We start from the raw sequence: 15,235 nt of genomic DNA on the forward strand, positions 1-15,235 counted from the left end.
CTAGGCGCAGGGTTGTTTGGTTTAAACCAAGTGGTTTTTTTTCAAAAAATCAAATAAAAGTGGCCTAAATATTTTTTCCTTGAAAAATGTCATATTGGTTTATTATTAGCCAAAATTTTTCATTTTTACCACATTTTATATTCTTGGGGTACATTCTGATGGTATATCTTTAAATGGCATAAGTGGTTTTTTTCAAAAAGTCTCATAAAAGTGACCTGAATATATATATTTTTTTCATAAAAAGTATCTTAGTTATTTAAAGTTATATACAGAAGCCAAAATTTCTCATTCTTACCACATTTTCTAACTTTTGGCTACATTTTGATGCTCTATCTTAAGCAAATTCATGAATAAGGATTGCATCACACATCTAAATGTAGTGGTGCATCATCTCACAGGGTTTCTTTTTCCCTTCACAAAGAAGCAGCAACAGTAGTAACACCATCATGCTATGGGCAGGTGGTCCTATAAGCCAATAAAGACACCGGCTGTCCTTAAAGAACAAAGACTACTGTACTAGTAGTTACAGTATTTTCATTTTTCTGTATACCTCACAGACATTTTCATTTTTCCCATAAGTACCACATCTCATACTGTATATCACCCAGTCTTAATATTTAAGGGTTTTTTATATACTTTCACTGTTAATCCCAGTTAATCAAGGTTCTACTGTATAGTAGTAACAGATTTATGAAAAACAATCAGCTATATACAGGGTGATTATAATTAAAGTTTTGATTCCAAAACTATTCAATAAGTACTGGTCAGAATGACTTGAAAATTTGCATGGATGGATACTCCTGAAGCAATGAAAGTTTCTTTCGCAAAAGAAAAAAAAGTGCAAGTAGTGCAAAATGTGCAAGTACATGATGCTGTACTTGGCCAGAAGTATAATCTATTTTGTGCAACCACATCATTTCAGCACTTCCACAGCATCAGTGTGTGGATAGAATAACTTCTATCAAGATGCACATTGCAATACCAGCAAAACAGCTGCTGAAGACAGATTTTGACAATAACAGGATGCAATTTAACCCTTGCAACTTCTGGCTGTGGGGTACCTCAAAAATGTTATGAACAGTGGTGAGATTGCGAACTTTAGTGAATTGCAATTTCCAGCGCATCCCCATGTTAGAAATTCCTCAGGAATATTAACATGGGGGCACGTTTGGTTTAATAAAGGTGAATTGCAAGTGCATCCACATCATGACCATGGCATATTCTGATCTGTTGTTGAACAAGAATTTTCATGCTTTCACCTCATAGCCAGAACACGGTGGACAACATATTTAACATTTCTTGAGTAAGTTGTAGTTATTTGTTCAATTACTTCATTCTTTTGTGATGTTTCCATGAATTATGAAATCGTGCAATGCTATAATTAAGTTATCTTTTTGCCATGACGGCTATCGTTTCCATTCTGTGAGCAAATTTCCCACGTGTTGGATGATGTCATTAATTTTACATTTTTAAGTATTTTTTCCCCTTTACCAAATAAAATTTCATTTCTTCAGGAATATTCATGTCAATTTTCAAGTCATTCTGACAATCATTCTTTTTTACAGTGTTGTGAAATCAGAACCTTAGTTATAATCACCCTGTATATTGTAAATCATCACTAATTAATCTGCAATATTTATGCTTCATTAATACATTATATTCACCTAATTTTTATTATAGTTTTTGCAAAATAGCTTCCTAATTAAGCATACTGAAAGTAACTGGAGAAAACATCTTTATATTATATATATGATTAATAATTAAAAAAATTTTCAAACCTGTGAAGTAATCCATTGAAATAAGCAAAAACAATTAAATTGCAAAAATTGGTTTTTGTTAAAATGTAAGAAATATTTATTGTGATTAATTAATATGGGAATAGTGTTAATTACATTAATAAACATTTATTTTAATTAATTATTAGAAGTTTGAATGATTTTTCAGAAATGTTATTGTTTTTAATGTTAATACTATTTAAAACAAAAAAAACGGTTTTAACCAAAAAACCACCCTGGCTAGGCAGGACACGAATGGTTTCATAATAACCATTACATGTAGTTTTTTAGTTTGTTATTGTAGTTTTCTTTAATAAATATAAACCAGCCAGAGCGAATCAACCAAAACAACAAGACCGAAGCTGATCCTTAGCTAAGGCTCTCTCCAGACAATCCCCCATTTAAACTAAGCTCACATTGCTCACCAAAATAGGTTTAGGGCGAGACGCCTTGACCTTACAGTTATATATATGTATATAAATACAAACACAACGCCGCAACAGGCAAATTGCCCAACGAGGTGGCTGACCCAAGAACATCATGGATCCCCGAGCCATTTTTTTGGAGGCCCTACCTACTACTGCTACACCACACATGCACCCCGCCCACACACCCCCCCCGCGGAACCCCCAACGAATCGGTACATGCGGGAATGTGCGTGTAATGAAACCTGGCGTGAAGTTTTTTGTTTCTCTGTAATGCTTGTTATGTGTAGTGCTGCCATCTGCCACCAGTTTTTCTAACTATGTGAAGTGTTATGATTGAATGATTTATCGTTGTAGGACTGTTGCTCTCTGTGGCAATACTTTTTAACAGGGAGATCGGCTCGCATTTGCGCCTTGAAGTTGGGAATCACAGAAAACCAACTTCAGCCGACCACCACTGTGGGGTTCGAACCCGGATCCTCGCATCGCGAGTTTGTCACTATAACCACTCGACCACCACAGCGGCCGAGTGTGGCCGCTGTGGCGGTGTGTGTATATGTGTATATCTCTTTCCTCTATTCAAGTTCTTCATGCATTTCATATCCACAACACACGTTCGTACTCATATTGTTGAATTCATGTTGCTCACCGAATAAGGTGCTAAGCGAGATGGCACTGGTGATCCCTAATTCTAATTGTATATAAAAATTCCCCCACACAATATTTATACTTTGTATTTTTTTCATCAAATCCACTGGAGCAAGTGAACTTAACCCGAAAAAACTGATGCTGGCTTCTAGTCCACAAGTTATAAAACCCATTTGCTCTAAGCGAGATGACTCGCTCGGATGGATATTTTATATTTCACAATAAGATTCTCATTTGGTTGTTTTTTTTTGTATCCTGTGTATATAATATGGCAAGTGTAAGATAACAGATGAGATGGCTTGGAGGCCCCCGTCAAATGCTTTTAAAATATACCTCCATCCTAATATGTGTACATTCATCTGTCTTAACAAAACCCCAAAACTTTTCTCCAACTCCCAACCCCATCTCACCTGTAATCACAGCAAAATTTGTTAATCGTGACAGTACCCGATTGGCATATTCAAAGGGGGTTTTGGGGTTCTAACCCCCCCCCTCCCCGAAGCCAAGATTATAGTGTTATTTGGAAGGAAAAATGTGCAAAGAAAAACCCCTGAGAAGAAAAAAAAATTGAAAACCCCTCCTTGAGAAAATTCTGCGTACGCCTATGCAGTACACAATTGTCCGGGGAAAATATGTTGTAAAAATTTTGTATGTTTTTTTCTTCTTTTTTTTGACACAAAATAAAGAGTTCCAGACTCTGCCACAAAGCTGGGCTGGGCTGGGCTAATACCGTCAGCAACGGTATTAGTCCAGTGGCAAAGTTCTGCCGTTCATTCATTCAGGAGATATCAACAAAAAAACTAAATTCATGCTATATTAAATTCAATTACACATTGCATAAGCCTGTTTTGTTTGTGACAATGTCAATAACACACTTTACATACAACTGCTATATACACTGAAGAGCCAAAGAAACTGGTACATCTGCCTAATATCGTGTAGGACCCCCGCGACCATGCAGAAGTGCCGCAACACGACGTGGCATGGACTCGACTAATGTCTGAAGTAGTGCTGGAGGTAATTGACACCATGAATCCTGCAGGGCTGTCCATAAATCCGTAGGAGTAAGAGGGGGTGGAGATCTCTTCTGAACAGCACGTTGCAAGGCATCCCAGATATGTTCAATAATGTTCATGTCTGGGGATTTTGGTGGCCAGCGGAAGTGTCTAAAGTCAGAAGAGTGTTCCTGGAGCCACTTTGTAGCAATTCTGTACGTGTTGGGTGTCGCATTGTCCTGCTGAAATTGTCCAAATCCGTCAGAATGCACATTGGACATGAATGGGTGCAGGTGATCAGACAGGATGCTCACGTACCTGTCACCTGTCAGAGTCGTATCTAGATGTATCAGGGGTCCCATATCATGCCAACTGCACACGCCCCATACCATCACAGAGCCTCCACCAGCTTGAACAGTCCCCTGATGACATGTAGGGTCCATGGATTCATGAGGTTGTCTCCATACCCGTACACGTCCATCAGCTCGAAGCAATTGGAACCGAGACTCGTCAGACCAGGCAACGTGTTTCGTGTTTCCAGTCCTCAACAGTCCAATGTCGGTGTTGTCGGGTCCAGGCGAGGCGTAAAGCTTTGTGTCGTGCAGTCATCAAGGGTACACGAGTGGGCCTTCGGCTCCGAAAGCCCATATCGATGATATTTTGTTGAATGGTTCGCACGCTGACACTTGTTGATGGCCCAGCATTGAAATCTGCAGCAATTTGTGGAAGGGTTGCACGCCTGTCACGTTTAATGATTCTCGTCAGTCGTCGTTGTTCCCGTTCTTGCATGATCTTTTTCCGGCTAGAGCGATGTCGTAGATTTAATTTTTTACTAGATTCCCGATATTCACGGTACACTCGTGAAATGGTCGTACCTGAAAATCCAAATTTCATCGCTACCTCGGAGATGCTATGTCCCATCTCTCATGCGCTGACTATAACACCACGTTCAAACTCACTTAAATCTTGATAACCTGCCATTTTTTGTAGCAGCAGTAACCGATCTAACAACTATGCCAGACACTTGTTGTGTTATATAGGCGTTGCCGACCGCAGCGCGTACTCTGATTGGTTCCATATCTCTTTATTTGCATACGCATACCTGTACCAGTTTTTTTGGCTCTTCAGTTTAAGTTAATTTCAAGACCTTGCTTATAACATGCATGTCGGTTATAACACACAATTCTTGTATTACCAAGGGTATACGTTATAATCAAACTCGACTGTATTTATATATGATATTCATTTGTAGATAAGTATTTATAGATTACATATTCAAAATGAGAGATTTTGTATTTTTATTTCCGATAGGGAGATTACATTGATGCTACAATAGGAGTTACCTTAGGAATCTCAACGATGGCAGGTATTGTAAAGAAATGATTCATTTTACAGAAATATTATATAAACAGAACACAGGTAATAATATTAGTTGTATACTAGGTAATTTTATGAAGAGAGACTTCATTTTTTTAACATGTTTAAATGGGAAAAATGCAGGTGTCGGGAGGATCTATCAAAGTGTTTAAAATTTCCAATGGGATGGACCATGAGTTATTAATACACCATCAATTGAGTGCTTTGACAAGAGAGACACCCATATCATTTGGTAAGGGACAACTCCTGATTGTGGTGTCACAGGTAATTTTTCTCTAATAGGGTTGTGAATAAATGTAATAGCTTACCTCTAGGTATTCGTGAATTCTACATGAATTGACATGTTTAAAAAGAAGTATGATATTCATATTGGGATAAATAGAAAAGTTATCCCTTCTCCTACTTAGATAAGAAAACCATAATTTTTTATGGGCAGTGTATTGTATTTTTTCATAATTATTAGCATTTCGTGATAATTGCTCTTCTTTTGGGTTGCTGTATTACAGATATATTTTATACTATTTTTTTTTTGAGCATCTTTTTTTCAGCCACCTCATTCCACATTTTGCCAGTTGTGGCCTTTGTATTTTTACAATGTACAGAGTGTTTCTCTGAGTGTCAGAAAGGAATATTACTGAAAGGAACCTTACAGTTTATTTTAAAATCAAAATGAAGTACGGAAAATGATCATGAAAACACAGCAATTCAGTTATGATAGAATATATACAGGAAAATGGATTCAATGTAGAGATATTGATTTTTTGAAATAAAATTTACTTACCTCCATACAGGAAATCGAACCACCATCCCCAGCTGTGATTTTCAGACCACCTTAAAATGATATTCAAGAGAAACTTAGACTGGAATATATGGGTGTGTTGGTTCTATGCATCCAAGCACTCAGTGACCACAAGTCTATTGTACTATTCCCAAAGAAAGGCTCTCTTTAAGAGTTTTAGCTGAAACCAAGATCAGCAAAAATCTGATGGGAATGTCTTAAGCACCCATCATAATCAAATGATGACCCAAGTGTACAAATCTATGTGCAAAGTACATTTCATATTCACAAAGGAAGTGGTGAGTAGCTGTTTCTTCCTTATATAAGCAACCTCTGCAATTTGGTTGGCTACTAACTCCTATAATATTAAGATGACCGCTAAGAGCAAAATGACCAGTAATTAGACCAACAGCTCTTTGAATATCATTTTTACTGCACTTTATCAGCTCCTTCCGCCTACAGCCAGTCACACTTATCTCTTTTTACTTGCTTCTAAGCTTTATTGTTCAGCCAGTCTGGGAACAGTTTTTCCCTGAATGATTAAAGGACCATTTACACGTACGCTTTTGCGCATGATAACTGTAAACAACTTCAGAACTGCCTTCAAGAGTGTGCGTGTAAAGGCAAAAAAAGTGTGCGGTTAGGAGTGCGCGCTGGAACTAGTCATTTCAGCATTCAATTGCGAACTCAAAATCGTACGTCTCAACACAAACCAACCCTACAGGCAAAAACGGGGTGAATCCCTCGTCTCCTGCGTCGTCTTCCTTCATTATCGTCTAAAAGAAAGAGATGTATACAATGTAAATAATTTTTTTTACTGATAACATTAAATGCAATTTTTTTTTTAGAGTCTATTTGACAATTTTTTTTTTTCAGTGAATTGTTTTTTAAAGAAATGATAAATTAGTTTCAAGTGCCATAATTACATTTATTAGGTTATTGTAATAATTTTCAAACTTTGATTTGGTTCCTTTATCTACTAACATTGTTATATAAGATTTATAGATATGTTAAATTAATATTATTATTTTGATAACTTCACAAGCTTTCATTTACCCTCAGGGTGTGGGAAAAATTTAAAATAGTTTATTTAAGGGCTCTTTTAACCTATAAGTTCTCTTTTTTTCTTTTTAAAGAAAATAATTGCTTTTTTAAATAAATAATTGCTTTTTTAAATAAATAAAATATTTTAAGAAAGATCAGTTTGCAAATTTGAAATTAACAATAGAAGTATGTGCATAAATCCATAATTAATGCAAAATAATGCAAGAATTGATGAAAGAAATTATTCCAAAATTAATAAAAATCCAGAATTTAAAAAAAAAAAATTTCAGAATAGATGAAAGCCTTTCAATAATTTGGGGCCCCTTTTCGATTTGGCACTGGTTCCATTTCCGTTCACTCACCCATTAAGACGCCTACCACTGGCTGCAGAAATTTTGAAAAAAAAACATTTTATTATTTAGAAATTTATTGAATACACATTTTTTTTAAATTGGAAATAGATATGGGGAACATAAAGTTGATGTTGATGTTTATAAGTCGCTGCTAAAAAAGTTAAGAACATCTGATTTAAATCTGATAGTATAAATTTGACTTCAACACACTAGAAAAAAAAGAAAGAACTTTAAAAGGGATTTAGGGTTGTGGAAAAACTTCCATTATCTGAATGTCTGAAGGTTAACAATGATGCTGTTTAAAAAGAAGCACCCTATTCATTAGATCCAGCCAACTCTACATTCATAGCAGGTATTCAGTGGACAATGTGCTGTACTTTTTTGTGATAAGATCACAAAAGATGTCCAAGGTCAAGTGATGTTCAAAATACCAAGTAAAAGGGATGTTTCTTGTTATAAGATTTTCACCGATTTCATTTAAAACCAAAAACCATTGAATATCATGAATGATATCCAACTAAAAATGTATTGCTATTCACACTTTTAATTTTATTGCTGTCATAGCATGACACACAACGGAATGTTTCACACGGGTAAGAATACATGTATAGAGTTGTATAAAGTTTTGAAAAAAATTATGCTTCAATTTATTTGTTATTTTTTTGTATTGTTATGAACTGCTTATGCTCAATAACATTAATTTGGTAGACTGAAATGATTTTTTAAGGATATGAATACAGCCAAGAGAAATTTATCAAGAATTTCTTGAAAATATCTGAAATAAAGCCCTACAAAATAACACCATAATTTCAAAAAAGTGCAGTGAAACCTCGATATAACGATACTCAGCGGACCAAGAAAAAAAATAGTAGAGGGATTATCGTTTTATCAGGAGACAGCAGTTTAACATTAGAATACAAACATTTCCAAACAAGAGATATCTTTGTAAAAGGATTTATCGTTGTATCGAGAATCATAGTAGCGAGGTTTCAATGTAATAATTTTTTAATGCTTTATATCTATTTTTCTGGCTTAGTACAGAAAAACATCAGCTACACATTGTGTCAATAATTGATGGAATTTCTTGTTTTGTTAAAATTATAATAAGTATATAACTGATTAAATTCAGAAAATGTAGTTAAGAGCTAATTACAGCAATTAAAGTCAAACGAACAAATGAAAGGCGAATAGAAACAATAAAAATTTGAAATTAACGATTACAGAAATTTTATTTCTCAATTTCTTATCAATTGTATAAAAAATTACCATAAATTAGTAACAGCAATTTCAATTAATAATCATTAAAATTATTTTTAAAAATGAATAATCCACATAGTAATATATATAATAAGCTTTTGAAATCTACATTTTTTCCATGCAAATGTCAGCCGAATTTGATCTGCCAACAGGGAAAAACTTTGGCCAGGAACGTGGAGTGTTGTGCTTCCCCGAAAGCATATGAATTTTGCCATATGCTTCCCTTTACACACACAATACTGAACAGGGCCTTCTTTCATGCAGGAAAGAGAGCGCGCAAGAATGTGTCTCTTTTTAACAACACACTCTTGAACACTGCGTTCCTAACCGCCCTGCAATCCTTCGCGCAAAAATGTCCTGCTCCTGTCATGCGGGGAAGATTGTACGTGTAAAGCGGCCTTAAAACAGTATTTCCCACAATTCACATGAAAGGACTAATGAAGAGGTCTTAGAATCCCTTATAGCCAGCTTGTCAGCCAATTCATTACCTGAGATATCTGAATAACCAGTTACCAAGCAAAGATTGGCTCTGTTGATGTTGGATATGGTAACTGTGCACCATCTCCAAACAGCATGCTCCAGTACTGTTCCCAAGCTTAAAGCTATCAGTAGAGTAAGATAGGAAAGAGCACACCTCCCTGTGGGCATTCAGCTTGTGCATGAATTATCTTGGTCCCATGTAGAGATGCATTTATGCAACTAAAGGATTATTGATCCTATTTGTAATTGTGTCTTAACACTTCCTCTCTCAAGAGTTCAAAGAATTGTGCCAATAGGAAACTTATCAAAGGCTCCCTCAGCAGGGTGTGCACTGGACCAACATTTGGGGGGGGGAGGGTTGGGAAGAGCACCAAGGATCTATTCTATACCCTCTTGCTTACAGTAGCACTCAAAAGTCTTTTGAAAAATGCAATAATGCACCAGCTCATTTGCATACATTGCCTTGACTTTAACACATGTAAAGCAGAAAGGAGATATTTATCAACACCTGCAGCTGAAATTTATTTGTTTGGGGTTAGTAAGCTTCTATTGTCTAACTTTTGTTTTCAGGCAGATCAAAAGTGTTTTGACAAATATACTTTAATCAAATACAGAAGTAATTTAAATCATTATGTGTTGTAAATAATAATATACCATTGCAACGACAAACTGAAATTTTTACTATACCACACTGTCGAAAAGAAGCTTTCCGGAAACATTTTTACTACTTAGCTCCTAAACTTTACAATGCATTTACCTTTAAGAAATTCAAATACAAATACAACGCCACAACGCCCAACGAGGTGGCTGATAAAAAGATGCCCATAAAAATATGGATATCATATATTAAAAAAAAAAAAACAGCAACCCAATTAAAAATGCAATTGACACAAATTATAAACAATGTATACACATGATAAAATATTATACAATGCCCATAAAGAACACCTATGGTTGTCTTATTCTAAGAATGGATAGTTTCTGGATTAACCCCAACATGTTTATCGTATTTCTTTTTAAACGTGTCAATTGTGTTACAATTTACTACCTCCGGGGGTAAGCTATTCCATTTATTAACAACCCTATTAGAGAAAAATTCCCTGCGACACCATAGCCTTGCATTGTCCCTCACCAATCGATACTGGTGTTCCCTTGTAAAAGCAGTCAATTGACAGTGTACTAATAATTTATGGTTCATCCTATCCATCCCGCTGAAAATTTTGAACACTTCGATCATATCTCCTCGACACCTGCATTCATCCAATGTAAACATATTCAAAAAATGAAGTCTCTCTTCATAACTCAAGCCCTGTGTGCCAATAAGGATATGCATAGCTCTTCTCTGCACCCATTTAACCAAGTCAATGTCCCTCTGTAGGTATGGTCTCCAAAACCTTACAGCATACTCCAGTCCAAGACTAATCCTCGAAAAAGCGGAAGAATGACTTTAGGAGAACGCGAAGAGACCTTTTTGAAAATGAGACCAAGCATTCTATTCGCTTTTTTGACCACCGCTGAACAATGTTCTGAAAACCTAAGTCGCTCGTCAATGAGAATTCCCAAGTCTGTGACCCTAGTTGCATCCGGGATAGTGACACCATTCAACTCGTAAGAGAACCGTGGGTTGTTCAAACCAAAATGAGCGACCATGCACTTATCTACGCTAAACGTCATGCTCCATTCATTTGCCCATGCTGCAATCTTGTTTAAGTTGGTCTGGAGCAACTCCCTATCGCTTTCATTTCCGATTACCCCCATTAGCTTCACATCATCTGCGAATTTGCTAGTAATTCCATCGATACCCTGATCGAGTTTGTCGATAAAAAGTGAAAAAAGTATGGGGCCAAGGACACTTCCCTGAGGAACTCCACTTGTGACGTCTGTCCAACCAGAGAATTCCCCGTTCACCATAACTCGTTGCGACCTATCTCTTAACCACGATTCTATCCAATTCAGCAAGTTGCCCCCTATTCCAATCTCGTGTAAACGCTTCAAGAGTTTGCCATGTTGGACCCGATCGAATGCCTTCTGGAAATCAAGGTAAACAACGTCGACATTTTTGCTCTTACCCAAAGCCTTAGTCACGTAATCATAGAAGCAAAGGAGGTTAGTTACACATGACTTCCCCTTCCTGAACCCATGCTGATTATCCGACAATACATTATTCTCGTCTATCCACTTCACACACTGCCTTTTGATGATAATTTCCAAAATTTTCGAGAGGTAGCTCGTCAAACTCACTAGACGATAATTTGACACCGCTTCTCTACTACCCTTCTTAAATATCGGAACAACGTTAGCAAGTTTCCAATCTCTTGGGACGATACCCTCAGCAACACTACTCCTGTATATCTGTGCCACTGGCCCCAACAATTCATTAGCACATTCCCTGAGGACCCTGGGATAGATATCATCTCGTCCTGGTGCTTTGCTTGCACATACATTTCTTAGAAGGGATTCTAATCAGGGATTATTTCCTGAATCTAGCACATCACAAAAAAGTCAAATTATGAACTCTGCTGAATTTAAGCAGCTTAGTGTATTTTTTACGGATTTTCTAAAGACTGCTGGATTCACTACTCACAAAATTAATCGAACACTACAAGCTCTGATTGAAATCCTTCTTCTCCCTAATAATTAGTAATTCACGGGATACACTACCACGCCCCCTCATAGTTGCATGCCCCCTCAGCAACACTACTCCTGTATATCTGTGCGACTGGCCCCAACAATTCATTAGCACATTCCCTGAGGACCCTGGGATAGATATCATTTGGTCCTGGTGCTTTGCTTGCAATTTAGGACCTCCACGTCTTCTACTTGAATATCGTTGAGGGTTTTATTACCCCATGCAACACCCGTATATTGAATATCATTATCTCCATTAAAAACTGACGCGAAAAAGTCATTGAAAGCACTACACATGCCTACATTGCTCTCTACCCTAGAGCCTCCCATCGAGAGGGGGGCCAACTGTCCCCTTACATCCATTATTGACGTATCGAAAAAATTATTTTGGGTCAGAGCCAATGTTATCTGCCAACCTAGATTCAACTTGCTTTTTACTATCCCTTATCGCTTTCTTCAACAGTCTTCTTTTATCAGTAAACAATGATAGGTCACCTCACCCACTTTTATACTCTCTGAATGCCATTGTCTTTTCAAGATAAAGGTTCCGCACGCTATCCGTGAACCATAGAGGGTGCGATGTACAAACACGCTTTTTTCGAACAAAGGGTATGACGTCGTGCAAAACAGAGGACAGCTTCGTACTAAATTCTTCCCATTGACTTACCACCCCTACTGATTCCAACCGGTCTTTGAAAACTTCCGCTAACCTTCTTCTCAAAACATCAAAGTTAGTTCTCTGAAAACAAGGAACCAAACTTTTGTTATCAACCTTCCCTGAGGAAAAGTTACCGTGAAATCTGATGATACGATGATCACTGGAAGAAAACTCTTCCCCCACCAAAACATGTTCAACTAGATCCTCAGAACTAGTAAGAAATAAATCCAAAATAGCAGTACCCCTAGTGGCTTCTGATACATGCTGATACAAAAAATTTTCGAGCACCAACTTAAAACAGTCTCTTTCATACTGATTTCCAGATGAAAGGTTCTCCCAATCAATACCTGGGTAATTGAAATCGCCTAGTATGAAAACCCTCTTATGCTTACACATGTAGGGAATTTAATCATGCAATTTGGCGATGTAGTTTGGATCCCTATTCGGTGGATTGTAACAAACCCCAACAATAAGTTTATGATGTCTTTTGTTCTCAAGTTCAACCCATATGGTTTCAATATCACTTCTCTGCACGTTACACTCTCTAGCCTTCAAACCGGATTTCACGTATATCAACACTCAACCCCCTTTCCTATCAGATCTATTTCTCCAAAAATTCAAAATATACTTACCTTCACAAAATGTAAAAAAAAAATTCAAGTTATTCCCTTATCAATAGACGATATTGACATATATTTTCAAATCCAATAGCAAAATTTTTATTACTTTTATGCCTGCATGTGCCAGAATTCTATCTAACCCAGCATCAGAAATATGAAATTCATTTGAATGCATTATATGATAATTATATTTGAATGCATTATATGATAATTATATTTGAATGCATTATATGATAATTATATTTGAATGCATTATATGATAATTATATTTGAATGCATTATATGATAATTATATTTGAATGCATTATATGATAATTATATTTGAATGCATTATATGATAATTATATTTGAATGCATTATATGATAATTATATTTGAATGCATTATATGATAATTATATTTGAATGCATTATATGATAATTATATTTGAATGCATTATATGATAATTATATTTGAATGCATTATATGATAATTATATTTGAATACAATGAATGTAATTGTATGTAATTACAAATGTGTGTGTATATTTATAATTATTATTTATACTGTTTGATGTATGGATACATTTTCTTTAACACATTTAGCATCTACTCATTCCTTTTACTTATAGTTTGATCATAAAAATTGTCTACGGTCAACTGCACAGGCCCTGGCCTCTTAACGACTAGTAATATATTATGCATTGTAATTTATGACATATCTTGAACAGGAATAAATTGAATTGAAAAAAAAATTAATTCTTAATATGAAGTTATGGTAGGATTATGCAAAATACATAATGAGCACTCTAAAATGTAAAGAATATTTGGTGGATTTTTTTGGGCAAGTGTAATTAAGGCTTTAGTTATGGAGTGAAGTTCAGCTCAAGTAGCAAGTGGTTTGACATTTCAAGATGGTTCATAAGTTTGTGGAACCATGTTTAATAATCTTGGAATCTGTAAAAAGAATTTTTCTTTCAATACAACCAAAGAAGACAGCAGATAGGATAGATAAACCTATCAAAATGCAAGCACAGAGAGAACCTTGAAATGCCCACTAGGCGAAAAACCTGATGAATTTAATTCAAAACACGGACTGAATTTGAGTGTATCACTTGTAAAACGTTGAATTAATATTATGGCTTGTTTTATTGTCTTCCAAGCAAAAAAAAAAAAAATCATTATTTAATTACAGAAGGGCAAGCGAGAGGGAGCATTATACCAATCTCCCCATTGACAAGAAAAACAATCCAAAGTACAAATAGGTGATATGTTACATATTTTTATCTGTGCCTCTGTATGGATTAGATGCACATTTTTATGCTCCGGAGTATGTGTTCTGTTGTTACAGGGATTAATAGCTTTTGTTTTTGGTAGATAAGGAGCTTGTATTGCACATATTGCTTTTCAAAGTTAAGTGGTTTTATTTTTTCCACCAGTTTTTATTTTTCCATTTTTTTTTCTTGTATTTCATTTTGGGTTTTTTAACAAACATTGCATTTAATTTTTCGGTTTCCTAGCAAACGTAACATTTAATTTTTAGGTTTTCTAACAAACATAACATTTCATTTTTGGGTTTTCTAGCAAACGTAGCTGTTCATTTTTGGATCTTATAGCAAAGGGCAGCAGTTCATTTTTGGGTCTTCTGTTTGCTCAATTTAATTTAATTAAGTGTTTAGTTTTTCACATTTTTAACTTAGTGTGCAAGTTTAATTTTGTGTTTAATTGTTTGTTAGCTTTTTGCGAGCTCCGCTAAGATAGTGATAAGTAATCTCTTCTATTGTAAATTTAGTGCTATATATTTTCTCTTTCGTTGCACAACATTAGTGTGGGTTATTTTTCTCTTATGTTACACATAGTATAGTATATTTATCTTTGCCTTGATTAGTTATTATGCCCAAACTAATCTCTTGTAGAGGGGGAGCTGCAGGGAGTGTTTTCCGAGTGTTTGAGGGGGATTGCAGCAAGTGAGTTTAGGTGTGAGGGCTGTGTAGCCAGGGCTAGGCTAGAGGTGTGGTAGTTACCGGAGAGAATCTGGGTTTTAGAGGGAAAGGTTCCAGGGCTAATGGAGCCACCTGTCCATGACATCAAAACTTTTGGCACTTCAGAGGAGGATTGGGTGTTGGGGGTAGATGAGGTCATGGGTGAGGATCATAGGCGGAGGTTGACGTGGAAGTCTGGGGGGGACAAGGTCATTATTGCTGGGGGACACGATGATGA

The 15,235-nt window shown here is 36.0% G+C and overlaps 1 protein-coding gene across 5 annotated transcripts in view; it reads left to right on the plus strand.

Annotated features, from left to right (window-relative positions):
• The window catches only part of LOC149084774 (transmembrane protein 65), a 102,094-nt gene that overhangs the window by 33,492 nt on the left and 53,367 nt on the right, over positions 1–15,235 (plus strand). For all 5 annotated transcript variants that reach the window (XR_016192757.1, XM_089232516.1, XM_089232517.1 and 2 more), the window contains exon 3: positions 5,155–5,209. Coding sequence is in view for 4 of the 5 variants with exons in the window: in XM_089232516.1 (XP_089088642.1) it covers positions 5,155–5,209 (55 nt within the window). In the remaining variant the exon portion in view is untranslated. The remainder of the gene's footprint in view (positions 1–5,154; positions 5,210–15,235) is intronic.

This window comes from Pholcus phalangioides, unplaced genomic scaffold (assembly GCF_987345545.1).
Source record: "Pholcus phalangioides strain wild (caught in Gottingen) unplaced genomic scaffold, Ppha-v1.0 ptg000007l_1, whole genome shotgun sequence".
NCBI lineage: Eukaryota > Metazoa > Arthropoda > Arachnida > Araneae > Pholcidae > Pholcus > Pholcus phalangioides.